General features: G+C 36.4%; 1 protein-coding gene across 1 annotated transcript; it reads right to left on the reverse strand.

Moving 5' to 3' along the window:
* Positions 1-11,191: 11,191 nt before the first annotated feature.
* On the reverse strand, positions 11,192-12,217 carry LOC149393104 (protein FAR-RED IMPAIRED RESPONSE 1-like). Its single transcript, XM_089617907.1, has one exon. It carries the CDS (start codon positions 12,215-12,217, stop codon positions 11,192-11,194), a length of 1,026 nt encoding a protein of 341 aa, XP_089474033.1.
* Between the last annotated feature and the right edge of the window lie 3,839 nt (positions 12,218-16,056).

A 16,056-nucleotide genomic window follows, 5' to 3' on the forward strand; every position in this document is an offset into this window, starting at 1 on the left:
CAATAACAGACAACCACCACCACTGGTCCCCCAATTATTATGTTTTAAAGATTCTAACGCTCAAAACTAAGGAAACAACAAAACAATGGTGGTCCCTACTCAGATTCTTTACAAAATCGAAACATAACTCCAACCAAAACCAGACAATGTGGTCCCTACACTTTTCAAACCCTAAAAACAGATATAAAAAGGGTTTCTCACCATATACTGGTCTATTATTGACCGACGCGCTCTCTGATGAACTTGTCTCTCGACCAGCTCTTCTTTTTGTCGGAGACTTGGGTTTTTTTCTCCGACCCTGTGATTTTTTCTTCGAGTACGCCATCGGAGACTTCGCTGGCACGGTTTTTTTCTTTTTCTGTGCCGGAGACTTCATTCTGAAACCTCCTCCAGTGCTGCTAGGGTTCGATTTCGCCGGAGATTTGGATATCGAAGGTTTCACCATTTTTCGCGAGACAAGAACAAACCCTAGATTTGTGTACGCGGGATTTGTTCTTTCATTTTTTAAAAAAAGTATTTATATTTTTTAAACAATTGTAATATTTAATAATTATTCTAATAATTAATATATCTGATAATATTTAAACAATAAAAGTATTCAGTATATGCAAAAGTACACTTAAACCCTTTCAGACCAGTTCACGTGTTAAACACGTGACCACTTAACGTCCAAATACTGACGAAAGTGGCAAGTTGTAACATGTGTATAAGTTCTGAGATTAGTTCTGCAACATTTCGGAGTCCAGAGGGTGAAATGTAATCGAGGTACGAGTCCAGGGGGTAAAAAAAGAATTAAATATAATTTAGTCTGGTGTAAGAAATATTTAGATATTGTTGATGTCGATTTCGGGATCGTCAACAATCACAAATTATAATATGATATTTGATTTTTCAAAGTATGAGTCTCAGAAGATTTCGTATAAGAAACAAAGATTTTATGAAAAAGAAACGAATAAAGGCGAACAAAATAATTTAATATTTTTATTGATGATCAAATGTGTTACAAAGGGGGTTAGGTGTCGAACTCTACCAGACGCGCTCAACAATGAGAATATGAACAGTATGTAAATATTAAAAGTAATTGTGTATGCTTGTGTGTGTGAAAATCAACATATCGGCTTCTATTTATAGCCGAAGAGGAGTTCATCGGGGATGACACGTGTTGATCAGTTCGGATCTGCCACGTCGCTGTCGAAGACGTCTCAAATCCGGTCTTCGTGGCGAAGTCTTCTATCTAATCAAGACTGGTTCCTTCGACTGAGTCAGCACGATTGACTCGTCCTTTCTTTGGCGAACTGGGCTGCTGATTACGCTTGGGCTGACCTTCAAGAGTCGATATGGGCTTGGATAGGTCTTCGAGAGTCGGACTGGGTCGGCTGTTGGGTTTTTGGTTGAACTAAAGCCCAACTAAAATGATTATTTTAGAAAATTATTTTTAACCCCCACAATAAGCCACGAGTATTTTGAAAAATATTCTGAATATTTTTGAAATCACTAGAGCGAAACTGTCGAAATTACCGAAACAAAAAGGGGGGGGGGGAATCCGAAATTTTCTTTTGGTGCGTGGCGCTTATTTCTGATGTATTTTGGACACGTGGCACGATATTAGTCGTGTTGGGAATATTGCCCACTTGAAGATAATGAATAAATGATTACTAAATTCGATAATAAGATAACTCTATTAGCATTATATGATTAGTTGGTTGAATTCTAAACAATTAGAATCAATAACAACTATCTTCCATAGTCTCCGTATTAAACTGAGTCACGTGCTGGGCACCTGAGTTTGGACGGTGAGCTAAAACGAGGTAGATGACTGATATACGCCGATAAAGCTATATCTAAAGTCATATATGTGGAACACATATGTGAAGGCTGATCACTATGTGGGAGCATTCTACACTTGTGGTAAGTGTACGACTTGAACATATCTTGGTTGTAGATGTGTCGTTTAAGGACCGTTACGACACACTAACCGAGGTCACTATGATGGTCACAATAAGACTTGATCTAAATCCTGAAGTGATCATGGACACTGGGTTATGTTACTGAGCTCTTTGACTAATTCGCTAAAAGTCTATTCATGCTAATCACAGCTTATGTCTTGGGAGTTTTCTCAGAGCATAATTCGAGTGGGAAATGATTTACAGATACGGAATCCAGCCTTCCTGAAAGAAGGTTAATGTTCTCTCACCTAAGTGTTGATTCCAGAACCGATAGATTGCTAGCACTTTCGAAGTAAGTAACGTTCAAAAGAATCTTTCGCTGGGGAAGCAACAATGCTTAGGGATGATATGTATCAAGGGAAGTATAACAATTAAATTGACTTCTCTTGATACGGGTTGAACCTGGAGGATCTTGATCACGAACTGACTATATCAGTGGACACTCGTCACGATGAGTAAATAGAATTCTAGTATAAAGGAGAGTTCAATCTTGGCTTACAAGGTGGAGTATTTGACCAAGATTAGACGAATCGATGGAAAAAGATAAAGGACTATTTCGTCTTTTTCATCGGATTTGTTAAGCTTCTATTATTAGGTCCATAGTCCCCGATTCGGCTCTGATAAAGGCAGATAAGAACTTTCGTATAATAATGTTTATCATTATTAATCTCACTTGCTGTAATTGTGATTGACAACATTAATTCTGGAAAACGGGTATTCACAGAATTAAATAAATATTTATGGTAGAATTGTTTATTTATTGTTTGATCAAGTAAATAAACAATTATTAATTATTTTTTTATTGTTGGACCAAGTAAATAAATAATTAATTGGGTTTTAAGCAATTGGGCCTTGCACAAAATATGAAAATCGGATTTGGGAATTTTGGCATGGGAATTGCGCAAATTCACCTTGGCCGTGTGCCATCAAATCCGACTTTTACATAATTGGTATTTACCAATTTTTTCTCTTTAGTTGTTTAAATAAATGAGAGAGAATAATATAAGATATTGTCCTATATTTTCTCCTTATTTAAAAGAAAATATTTAGGAGAATATATGAGAATATATTTAAAGGGAAATAATATATTCTCATTTATTATCTCACTAAATAAAATATTCTCTTTTAAATGGAGAATAATATCCCATAGATATTGATCTGATGGATGAGAGAAAAAGTAGGATTCAGTTGTTGAGATCCAAGGGTCTAGATTTAATCCACTAGTGTGAACACAATAAAAGGAAATAAAATATTCTGGAAGATTCCATGAATATCTCCTTTTACTACTATAAATAGTGGTTCATGAGAAAGCAAAAAATTAAGGATTTTGACCTAATAATTTCGTGGCCATGCGAAATTTTCTGCCTCTTCCCCTCGGAAATTCGTTTTCATTCCTAGTAAAATAAGAGCGAGATTTGAAACACCACGTTTTTCATGTAGTGAGATAAAGACTGTGCCCACTCATCTTTCTTATTCGTCTCAGAGATTACGTTTCGGAAGACTAAGGTGTCATCCTCGAGTCCTTCATCAAGACGACGCAAGAAGTACGCGATTGGTTTAGGAGCGTTCTGTAGCTGAACCAAAAATCAAGGTAAGTATTCGTTTTTCGCTCAAATCGATTGCTTGATAAATATGCTCTCGTAAATTAAATTAATTAAACATAACTAGATCTTGTTAATTATAACCATAATTTAATTAGCTTATGATCAGCGTTATTAATTATTTTTCCGCATTAATATGGTTATATGGTGGAATCATCTCCAAAGAGTGGTATCAGAGCGATTGTTCGTGTCTGATACACGCTTGATTCCCCGACAAGTCTCGCTTCAGTGGTCGAAGACATGTCCAGAAATATTTAGGTTTGAAAAAAATGTATTTAAAGTTTTTTGGAGACATTTTTATCTTTCTGATAAAAAATAAAAAAAAATCGGTACGAATGAGCACTACTTTTATTTAAGGTCAAATCTCTTATTTTTTCTTTAAAAAAATGTCTATAAAAAATAAATCACAAAACACTATTCATTTCGCTTTTCTTGTACCATTTCCATATATATATATATATATATATATATATATATATATATATATATATATATATTAGTTGTGATACCTTCATAAATGAATTGCATTTTTTCACTTTTTTTATTAGATTTTACGATTTTCCGTAAATTAAGATATTCTACACCACTTTCTTTTATTTTTAGTTTATTTAAATCAATGTACACAACTTTCTAGATAGTTTTTTTTAAAAAATTTGATGTGGAAAGGAAAAGTAGATACTTCACTTATATAACTGCCTTGACCGCTCACCTTAGACTTTTGTGCGCAGATCCAGTGGGACACCACATTGACTCACCAAGCCGACAGAAGTGCAGATATGCATACGTGTGAAGCTAGCTTAGACGCACACGCGCCTATCATTATAGTGATTGGCATATAGACACGACGCGGGGTGGGCATTAAAAAACTGGGACGTATGTGTGAATACGAGAGACAGAGAGAGCAAAAAGGAATATTCCAAAATAAATAATTTGCGGTTCTCTACAATATTTTCTTGTATATTCCAAAATAAAATAAGCTAAAACTTGTTCACACTCGCGCGCGTGGGATCGCAACGCCCAAAACCACCTAGCGGTTTTAGGCGTCCAAATAGATTGCTCCATGTTTTTCGAGATATTCTGATTTGTCGTACGAGACTTACTTAAGCTTTCCATATACAGCATAACATAATTATACCTGTCAATGGTTCTTTAAAAACAGCGAAAGGAAAGAGAAGAAAATTAAACATCGAGAGCAAAAAAGGAAAAAAAAAAAACTGAGAAGGAGTAGAGACATCAAAAAGAGGTAATAAATGTCTTCAACGAAAGCCGGTTCTTCTTCTTCTTCTTGTCAGCCTTCTGTTCAAGAATGTCTCGGAGTTTCATCTCCGGCGAGAACAACAAGCTATAACACTCGTGATCACGATCAAGGCACTTCAAAGAATATTCAGCCCCCCGTTCAGGTTTGCCTTGCCACAGATGTTCAGAAACACAAATTCAAGAACAAGAGTGCCAAATAACACAAAAACTCCATACATACAATTATATTATTTATATATGTATGTTTATGTTGTTATAGGAGTTTGTGTAGTCGGTTCTCTTAATTATACATTAGTATTGTTGCATTGAACATAAGTGAATCGAAGGTGAAGGATCGGAATTCCCTATTGGAGTTTTTTTTGTTTTTTTTTTTCTTTCGAGTTTCTGAGTCTAATATAGATGGCGTGTCTGTTGTTGTTGTTTTTGTACCTTTTTCATGTGTTCGATTAGGGATATGTTGCAATAGCGGAGTACTCGATGTAATGTAATAAATCTCAGGCTCTTCCCTGAAGTGCAATAAAAGTTCTTGCTTTTTGATCATGGTGTTCACACTTTGATGTCTCACTATAGTCTATATCTCCTTTCTTGCGTTTACATACAACAATATATAAAGATTCCAGCCCTTGTATATAGATTTTGTTATTATTGCTATATGTGTATATATATATATATATATTATATATATATATATATATATATATATATATATATATATATTGCACACACTGAACTCCTCTTCTTCTTCGTCGTTAGATTTTTGCTGGGTTTATTATTAATGAGAATGGTAAAATAAAAGAAACGAAAGGAGAAGGGAAAATGGGGTTCAAATAAAATGGGTTGGACTCTTATGAAAATTGTTGAGTTTACTTGATGAAAAATAAATCTCAAGCAGTCACGGGTGTGGGTGGAGAGAGTATTATAAAAGAAGAAGAAAATCATATAAAAGACAAGCAAAGTAATATATGAACAATCCTGCGGATTTTGGCCAACAATTATAATTTACTTTATATTTATAATTGTAACATTTTATAATCATATGAATGTCAAAGTAGTATTTTTAATTGTAACATTTTATTCATATTTACTTTATTTTTCTAATTTAATTTTACTTTAGAAATGAGCCCATAACTTAATATATATATATATATATATATATATATATATATGTATTATAAGTAAGGATATGATTTGTAAGCGTAAACCAATTAGCTTCTTGATTGCTTTTGTCACTTCGAATATCCAAACCAATATAGCATATGTGAAATTCTTGCTCTAGTTTAACATTTTTCTTTATTTATTATTTTTTTTTTGGGTGCTCCATTCAGGTATTAGGTGGGGTTTTAGTAATGAACGTATTAATCTATTGCATATAGACATTTTTTTTTAGTAATGAACGTATTAATCTATTATATATAGACATAATTTTACAAAATTTGCCAATCTGACTCGTAAAATTTTATGGTCGGTTTTTCCGATCCCGCAATTTGCGGCCATTTACGGATCCTTGAAAGTAAAATCATGGCAATGCGTACAATGTACGAATATTACATTCAAGTCTTTTAATTTATTTTATATTTTTATAATTCTGCAGATTCACATCGTCCACCGTATAACAATAATAATAATAATCTATAAGCTTTATTTTTCGGTATGTTGGTCAGTCGGGCATTTGTTGACTATTTGACAAGATACCGTATTAAAACTACAAGCGTTGGCAACTTTAATGTTAGCACATATGTTTTATTTTATGTTTTTTTTTTAAAGCGACGGAGTATTACGGCTCAGCTAGCTGTGTGTGATCTCAATGTACATTGTTATAAGTTGAATGCTGTATATACAAAGTGTCATCTATATATCCTAGTGTGAAAAGTTTTGAGGCATTGCGATCTTGTTCAACTTTTTGGGATTTTGCTATTTGATTATTCATATATTGGGCCGACCCGATAGACAGTCTAGCTTAACACACCAATTTGTATATAACTTGGCAAAGAGATACGAGAAATGACCGGATGTAGTAGTGTTTTCAATGATTTGGACCGAAATATAGAGTTTCTTGTTTTGAACACTTTTACTAGTTGTTGAAGTGAGCAAGTACATATATGCCCTTGAGTTAATTTTTTGTTTTGAAAATACCCATTTCCCAAATACCGAGTATATCAAAATCAAAACGAAATTGAAACCCATTTTCATCTCCTTCTTCGCGCGTATCTAAAACCCTCACCCAGTTCGCCTAAATCGCCGGGTGCCCTCTCCCACGTCGCCGAAATCGCCAGAAACCCTCCCCCGCGTCGCCGAAATCCCGGGAACCGTCACCCACGTCGCCGAAATCGCCGGGGCCGTTTCTAATCTCTCCTAAATATCTCAGGTATGTTGCTAATCTTCATTATTCTTTCAAATCTCTACGAATCCCATTTTTTGAAACCCAAAATCGAAGAAAATGACGGTCAAAAAACGCGCATCGGTTCGGAAGAGTCCGAGGACGATGAAGAAAGCTCCGACGCCGCTGAAGAAAAATCTTTCTCCGGCCAAGAAGCCAACAACGTCTCGAGTGAAGAAACCAAAACCGGTCATTGACTCACCGGCGTCAAATTCAGATGAGACATCGCAATTTCAACTCAGAAAACGAAAACCAACTATAAATGAGGTAAATTTCTTCACTTTGAGTGTTTTGGGTAACTTTTTGATGGCATGCAAAGCTGAATTTGGGTTATTATTGATGTGATTGTAGAGTTCTTTGATCTACATTTTCTGTGTTTTGAAAACTTCATAGGTTATAATTTTTGTAATTGTAGACATTTAAAGCTATAGTTCCTAGAATTGTATATGTTTATGTCTACAATTTCACACCATTTTGTTGTTGTAGACTATTTTTTCGACATCTACAATAGCTGTAATTGTAGACTTTTATTTCTAGAATTTTTGTGAATGTAGCCATTTATATGAACTGTAGATGTAAATGACTACAGTCACGAGAATTGTAGATATAAAGGTATACAATTTCAGAAATCGTAGACTCTTTTTTGTATGACTACTGTTTGTGTAGATATAATTCTGGTGATATGTGTAGATTTTCATGTTTTTTTCTTCACTTATGAGGTAAATTTCTTCACTTTGAGCGTTTTGGGTAACTTTTTTATGGCATCCAAAGCTGAGTTTGGGTTATTATTGATGTGATTGTAGAATGTTTGATCTACATTTATAGTGTTTTTAAAACTTAATAGGTTATAATTTCTATAGTTGTAAACATTTATAGCTATAGTCACTAGAATTGTAGATGTTTATGTCTATAGTTTCACACCATTTTGTTGTTGTAGACTATTTTTTTCGACATCTAAAATTTCTGGAATTGTATAATTTTATGTCTAGAATTTTTGTGAATGTAGCCATTTATATAGCTATTTATATGAACTGTAGATATAAATGGCTACAGTCACGCGAATTGTAGACATAAAAGTCTACAATTCCAGAAATTGTAGACATAACAGTCTACAATTCCAGAAATTGTAGACATAACAGTCTACAATACCAGAAATTGTAGACATAACAGTCTACAATTCCAGAAATTGTAGACTGGTTTTTGTATGAGCACTTTTTGTGTAGATATAATTCTGGTGATATGAGGAGTGTTTGTGTAGATTTTCATGTTTTTTTCTTGGCATATGCAGGGATTTGTGAGGTTTGTTGCCGAAGAACAGATTGTCGACCATAATTTCAGCTTCTTCGGCGCATTGGACAAGTTTGAGGAGACGATGGCCATGTCTCCTGAGGAGAAGGAGTTGTTTAGTGCGTCGTGTTTCGGCCAGTTCCTTGATCATCCGAAAATCACCAAATCATCTAAGATTATTAATCACATGTTGATGAGGGTTGGTGATTTTGAGGGGGTCGAGTCAGATGACGCGATCTACATAGAGATTGGCAGGGAACCGAGACCTTTTACAGCAAAGCAGTTCGCGGAGATAACTGGTCTTCGCTACGTCGATGACGACAGCCCCTGTGACGTGGAGATTACCGATGTGGAAGGTAGCTTGTTCAAAGAAATCTTCCTTGGAGGCGTCGTGAAGAATCGGGGAGTGTTGACGTCAATGCTAAGTAAAAGCAAGTCTTGGGATAACACTCAAAAGCGAGTGAAGTTGTTACTACTTCACTTCCTGACGAACATTCTCCTCGCCGCTCCGGCTCACACCCCGATACAAAACATGTCTTGGGCAATGCTTGTCGAGGACTTTGATGAATTCAACAAACATCCATGGGGGAACGTGGCGTGGAATTTCTTCCACGGACAGGTGCGGAAGTATGTTATGAAGATGGCCTCTAAGGCCGAGTCGAAGCAAAAAATCAACTTCCCGGGTTTCGTCTACCCGCTTCAAGTCTGGGCGTACGAGTGTCTGCCTGTGCTGACTGCTCTAAAGCTCTGCCAACAAGTGTCTGAAACCGCGGCGGTGGAAAACAAATGCGCATGTCTTGGATTCAAGATTGAAGGAGATTAATTTCCAGGATGTAGAATTCAGACCACTTGGCGCTGAGGTTGAGGATATACTCCCTCAGAAGAAGAAGCGGAAGTTTAAGCAGAAGCAGGTACTTGCCCTCGCGTCCACCTCCACCTCGAGGTCCAACAATGATGATTCACGGGTCAGTACATTACCTTCCTATATATCTACAATCACCACTAGTGTAGATATTCATGTCTACAATTTGTACCAATTGTAGACGTAAATGTCTACAATCAGTTCAATTGTAGACGTCAATGTCTACATTCATAAATTGTAGACGTAATTGTCTACAATCAGTTGTATTGTAAACGTCAATGTATACACTGTTTTGATATATTGTCCATTTTCTAACCTTACAGACCCAACTTAAGCTCCTGGAGCTGGAAGATTCAATCCTTCAGTTGAAAGCTGAATAGACAGGGTTTAAGGCCGCCAATGAAGTTTTCAAGAACGAGATTAGGGGAATTTTCAAAGCTCTCTCGGCGAAGATTGATCCACAGCCGGAGAAGAACAGCAACAAGGAAGCACAAAGTGAAACAGAGACGGGGACAAAAAGTGAAACCGAGTCCGAGACCGAGTCCGATGGTGATGGCAAGCCAGACAACAAGCCAGATGCCACACTAGTGAAGGAAACGGTCGTTGAAATAAAAATGAAAGTGAGAGTGAATATGAAACTGACTCTGATGATGAATCAGAGACATAAGAAGACGAAGAAAAAAAACAAGGTAAATTACTGACTGAAATTGTAGACCTATACGTTTACACTTTGTGCAATTGTAGACTTTTAAGTCTACAATTACTGAAACTGTAGACTTAGAAGTATACAATTTCAGAAATTGTAGACTTAAAAGTCTACAATTACATAAATTGTAGACTTATAAGTACACAATGACTGCAATCGTAGAATGGATTTTAAGTAGACAATAACTGATATTGTAGACTGTTTGAACTTGTTGATTGTTTGTATAGGGAAAAGAGGAAAATGAAGAGGAAAAGAAAGATGAGAAGGAAGAATAAGAGAAGACAGAAGAAGAAGAAAACTACAAGGTAAATTACTGACTGAAATTGTAGACCTATACGTTTACACTTTCTACAATTGTAGACTTATAAGTATACAATTTCAGAAATTGTAGACTTATAAGTACACAATGACTGCAAGCCCGAAGGGGACAAGCCCGAGGGAGACAAGCCCGAAGGGGACAAGCCCGACGGAGACAAGCCCGATGGGGACAAGCCCGAAGAGACGAATGAAGACAAGAAAGAAGACCGAGTTGGTCAAGAAGAGTATGCCCTTCCATGTTTTTCTGAAACAGAATCATAAAAAAGAGAAAGGTTGGACCGTCAAGAAAAACTACTTGAGGAAGAGGCATGAGATGACAGTCAACCATGGTTTTATGGTACGGTTCCAGAAGGCAAAACTAGAGCGCAAATTGAGGAAGAGTTGTATGCCGCAAGGTTACGATGTCCACACGCAGCAATACCATGAGCACATATGAAACTGTCAAGTTGAAATTCCCGACACGAGCATGTTTTTTTTTGCAAATTGACAGCCCACGTGTTTCCATCTCTGTCACCTACCTCAAACTCGAGGAATGATGATGGCCTCACCTAGAATAAAAGAATAATTAGAGTAAGTCATGTACGTGTAGACATATAACTAAAATTGTAGACGTAGATGTCTATAAATACCTATAACTGTAGACTTCAATGTCATTGTAGACATCAATGTCTATAGTTTTATACAAATTGTAGACATCAATGTATATAATCACTACCAATTGTAGACATCAATGCCTACAATCACTGCTAATTGTAGACATAAATGTCTACAATCATCACAATTGTAGATGACGTATGTCTACAGTTAGAACACAAGACTGAATAAAATAAAAAAAGATCAACATACCGGCATTCCACAAGCTGCAGCATAGTTTGTCTCTAGTTTCTTCTGGGCCTCTTTGGTCAGTAACGTTGTTGTTTTTGTTGCCAACTCTCTACGTTCGTGATACCATCCTAGACTTCTTTCCCGCAACCAGTCGAACAACTTAGAAATAAGAAACTCTCTAGGCTTAATGTTGAACGCATTCAATGATTCCGCGTTGTTGTTCGTCATGATATCGTACTTGTTTTCACGAAAACAAGATCGTGCCCACCTTTGATACCCAACCTCCTTCTCCAGGTATGGGCGTATTTCTGGATTTTCAGAGTCTAACATACACATGTACTTCTCAAATTCCGGCTGAGTGTACGCCTTTGCTCCGGCGTAAAATTTCCACTTCACTTGCTTTGTTATGCTCCATTTGAATGTGGTCTTCAAGTTACCAAGCAAATGATGTACGCAAAAACCGTGTTCACGGGTTGGATATACCTCCTTGACTGCATTAACTATTCCTTGGTGCCTATCAGATACAATTACTGTATGCTCCCTATCCCCAATAGCGTCCTTCAACTTTCTCAAGAAGTAAATCCAAGTCTCATTAGATTCATTAGAACCATGACAGAAGGCGAGTGGAAATATTTGTTCATTTCTGTCCATGGCACACGCTGTATACAAAGTTCCTTTGTAATAGTTCTTCAAGAAAGTAGCATCGACAATGATAATAGGCCTGCAATACTTCCAACCCCTCCTCCACGGGCTAAGTGACATGAAGAAGCTAACGAACTGATTATTCGACCCCGTAGTGACAAGGTCAAAGAGAGAACCTGGATTTTTAGTCTCGATCATGTACATCAACTTAGGTAGGAACGCGTAGGACTCTGCTTCGGTGCCGTAAAGGGACTTAAGAGCTTTTCCTCTCGACCGCCACGCTTTTTTGTATGACATACGAACTCCGTAATCCATTTGCATGTAATTAATGATCTCATTTGGTTTACACAATCCCAACGTCGGATCTATGCACTTGTGCTTCACAACCTCTCCCATTACTTTGGATGTGGCTTGAGGATGATATCCTTGTCTTTCATTTATAGGACAAATATGTTCACTCTCAAACCTGAATAAGAAAATTCCAAATTAAACATTACTTTCGATTTATATGTATAATTGTAATAAAAACTCTCATAAAATGTAGACTTATAAGTCTACAATTAACGACAATTGTAGAGATATATGTCTACAGTTGCAGTAACTGTGTACTTATAATATCTACAATTGTTGTCAATTATAGAATTGCAAGTCTACAATTTATGTAAACTGTAGACTTGCATGTCTACAGTTGGAGTAGTTTGTAGACATATAAACTAATAATTATTCTATTATGGCAACCTAATAATTACCTTTTAATCCTAAAAATCGGAGAGCTGGGAATTCTTACTGCTCGAACACTCCATTTACAATGCTCTCCCGGACAAACTACATGGAGACATTCTTTAGATGAATACTTTGTCCGAAACGTACAGTGTTTGTTAATGGCATACAAACTCAATTGTTTTTGCAACACCAATTTGCTAGCATACATTCCATGAAGCTTGAGTGTCACAGGGGAATTGATATCCAGCACTTGCTCATCGCTACTTGGATGAGGAGGAGGAGGATGAGCGGACTGTCTACGTGGAGGAGGCGGATGAGGGGACTCTCTACCTGGAGGAGGCGGAGTAGGAGGAGTCTGTCTACGTGGATGAGGCGGAGGAGGGGACTCTCTACGTGGAGGAGGCGGAGGAGGGGACTCTCTACGTGGAGAAGGCGGAGGAGGGGATTCTCTACGTGGAGGAGGCGGAGTATGAGGAGTCTGTCTAGGTGGTGGAGAAGGGGATTCTCTACATTCTTCTGTTGCATCGTAGAAAGTATTCATGTCCTCAAGTCCCTACGTTGGCTCAACCGTGTTAGGAGTTGATCTAAATCCTGGAGAAACTACGCTCTCCCATGCTGCCTCATGCCCTTCCCGTGGCTCTTCAGATATTTCCAAAATCATATGAAATCTTCCGACGTCAGGTATCGTTTTCCTCAAATACAAATAAGCTTTCAATTGACCGTTGTTTTTAATCTCAACAGGTTTACATGCACCGTCAATTAAGTACTTCAAACCGATTCTGTGAGTTGATGGGGAAAGGCCAAGCTCCGTGAACAAAATCTGCATCAAACTAGGGTAGTTCACCGAAGACGACACCATAATACCCAAATTTCCTCCATCGACGTATACTGTGGGTTCGACCCATGTACCACTGTGTTTCAAAAATATATATATTTCGGACATTCCTGCATAGGAGAAACGCATATCTGATTTTGCATCGTAGAAAGTATTCATGTCCTCAAGTCCCTGCGTTGGCTCAACCGTGTTAGGAGTTGATCTAAATCCTGGAGAAACTACGCTCTCCCATGCTGCCTCATGCCATTCCCGTGGCTCTTCAGATATTTCCAAAATCATATGAAATCTTCCGACGTCAGGTATCGTTTTCCTCAAATACAAATAAGCTTTCAATTGACCGTTGTCTTTAATCTCAACAGGTTTACATGCACCGTCAATCAAGTACTTCAAACCGATTCTGTGAGTTGATGGGGAAAGGCCAAGCTCCGCGAACAAAATCTGCATCAAACTAGGGTAGTTCACCGAAGACGACACCATAATACCCAAATTTCCTCCCTCCACGTATACTGTGGGTTCGACCCATGTACCACTGTGTTTCAAAAATATATATATTTCGGACATTCCTGCATAGGAGAAACGCATATCTGATTTTGTTATTATCATGTATGAAAAAAATTAAATGTCTACAATAAGAATATTTGTAGAAATGTATATCTACAATTACGCCAATGAAGTGTAATTGTAGATATATTGTCTACAACTGTCTACAATTATTGTAATTGTAGACATACAGGTCTACACCTTCAGCTGTTGTAGACTAATACGTCTATAACAACGGAAGTTGTAGACCTATATGTCTACAATTACAACATGTCTACAGTCTACAATTTCAGAGACTGTAGACATGTAAGTCTACAATTCAAGAACGCGAAAAACTCAAAACGTTCAAAACAATGAAGAACAACACACAAACAAACCCAGCAACAAACAACATAGAGACGGCGGGTAATGGCACCAACAAACCCAGAACGACACAGACCTAAAACCTAGACAAACGCACGAAAACAAAGATGAGCGACGAAAAAGAAGCTTTCTTTTAAGATGCACGATAATGATGTTGAACAAACATGAATCCGAAACTCATAAACTCAAAAACCCGACGACGATGAACGAAAGCCCATAAACAAAAAGAGATGAGAGAAGACGACGACGACGATGAACGAAATAAGCTTACTTTTAGACGAGGACGAGGTGACCGGAGAGCTGAGCTTCACTTCATACACACGCAGCTCATGGAGGATCATGACAGGGAGATGAAACGTCCTTCACACGCAGAGAAAAAAAGAGAGGAGAAAGAGAGAGAGAGCTGTACATGGCACAATAAACAAGATCGTATGAGAAGTTTTATAGAGCAAGTTTTGGTTTGGGGGCTTGAATGAACAAAATTACAAATTCAATGGCAAACCCGGTATCAAACTATTATCTCTCCTCAAAACACTACTAAAAGTGTCCAAAAATAAGCTACCCTATATTTTGATCCAAATCATTGAAAACACTACTACATTCGGTCATTTAAAATTATGTAGTCTGACTAAGAGATATTGCCTTCTGATCAACAATGCAGGGGGGCTCTTAAATATCAAATTTTAAAAAAATAATATAATTTTTAACAGAATTGCAAGTGAAAAAAGTAGCCATTGTTTGAATATTTTTTGTTGATTAGCCAACATCCATTATTAATTGCTCATATTTGGAGAAAAATCTCTAAATGATTATTATCACCGATTTTTATCTTTTTTTGGCGATAGATATTGTCATTCACAGGTGATATTGTCAAGGTAAGATAAAGAAAGATGGACAAAGAAGGGAAGAAAGCAAAAGTCGTTGCTGTGAGATTATGTGCTTCATTGACTTGCGGCAAAGAAACAAATATTATAATGGTATCGTATAGCCAAGCACACTCAAAATTGGGTTATGTGGGTTTAGAAGAAAGAAAAGATAAAAAGATAAAAAGCTAAACATGAGATTTTAAAAAACAATAGTTAAAAAAAATCAAATCTTAAAGAGTGGCCACGTTTCAAACAACAAGCGTTATATTTGTAGTTTAATAATTTTCAAGTTTTTGAAATATGAAAATAAATGTTTCCTTCTCGTGTTAAAATATTTTTTTAATTCAAAAAATACGTTTTAATAACTAATTAATAAGGCTAAATTTGGTATGAGAAAATGGCCATATCATCAAAATAGCTAGTTCATAATAAAAAAAAAAATGAAATGCTGATACAATGAAATTTCCATGTTTCACAAGGCTTAGTTTGTAATATTTTCTAGGGGTGTTCATCTAAACAGTCAAACCGAACAACCCGATCATCCAAACCAAACCGCACTATTTTTTAAACCGCTCCACTAAAACCCGATGAAGTTTGGGTTGTGACCAACCCAAACCGTAATTGTTTCGGGATGGTTTGGTTTTTTATAGTCGTGAGATTGGGTTCAACCAAACCAACCCGATAATGTTAATTATTTAATTTTTGTAAGAATGTACTATTGTTAAAAAAATAATATTTTTTAATAATATTATAATTAAATAAAAAATACTCAATATTATACTTTATTATTTACGACTACATGACAACTTAGTAATTAAAAATATGCGTAATTTTTATTTTAATACGTAATTTTTTTAAAAGATAGGTAAAATTTTAATTTTATTTGACAAAACGTTCTAAATATAATA

Source organism: Urtica dioica, chromosome 6 (assembly GCF_054948205.1).
Source record: "Urtica dioica subsp. dioica isolate 48M chromosome 6, U.dioica_male_clone48M_v1_H2, whole genome shotgun sequence".
NCBI classification, from domain to species: Eukaryota; Viridiplantae; Streptophyta; class Magnoliopsida; order Rosales; family Urticaceae; genus Urtica; species Urtica dioica.

Bases quoted from the DNA above. Each gene is read 5' to 3' on its own strand.
- LOC149393104 (XM_089617907.1), bottom strand. From the start codon at position 12,217: ATGGGAGAGGTTGTGAAGCACAAGTGCATAGATCCGACGTTGGGATTG.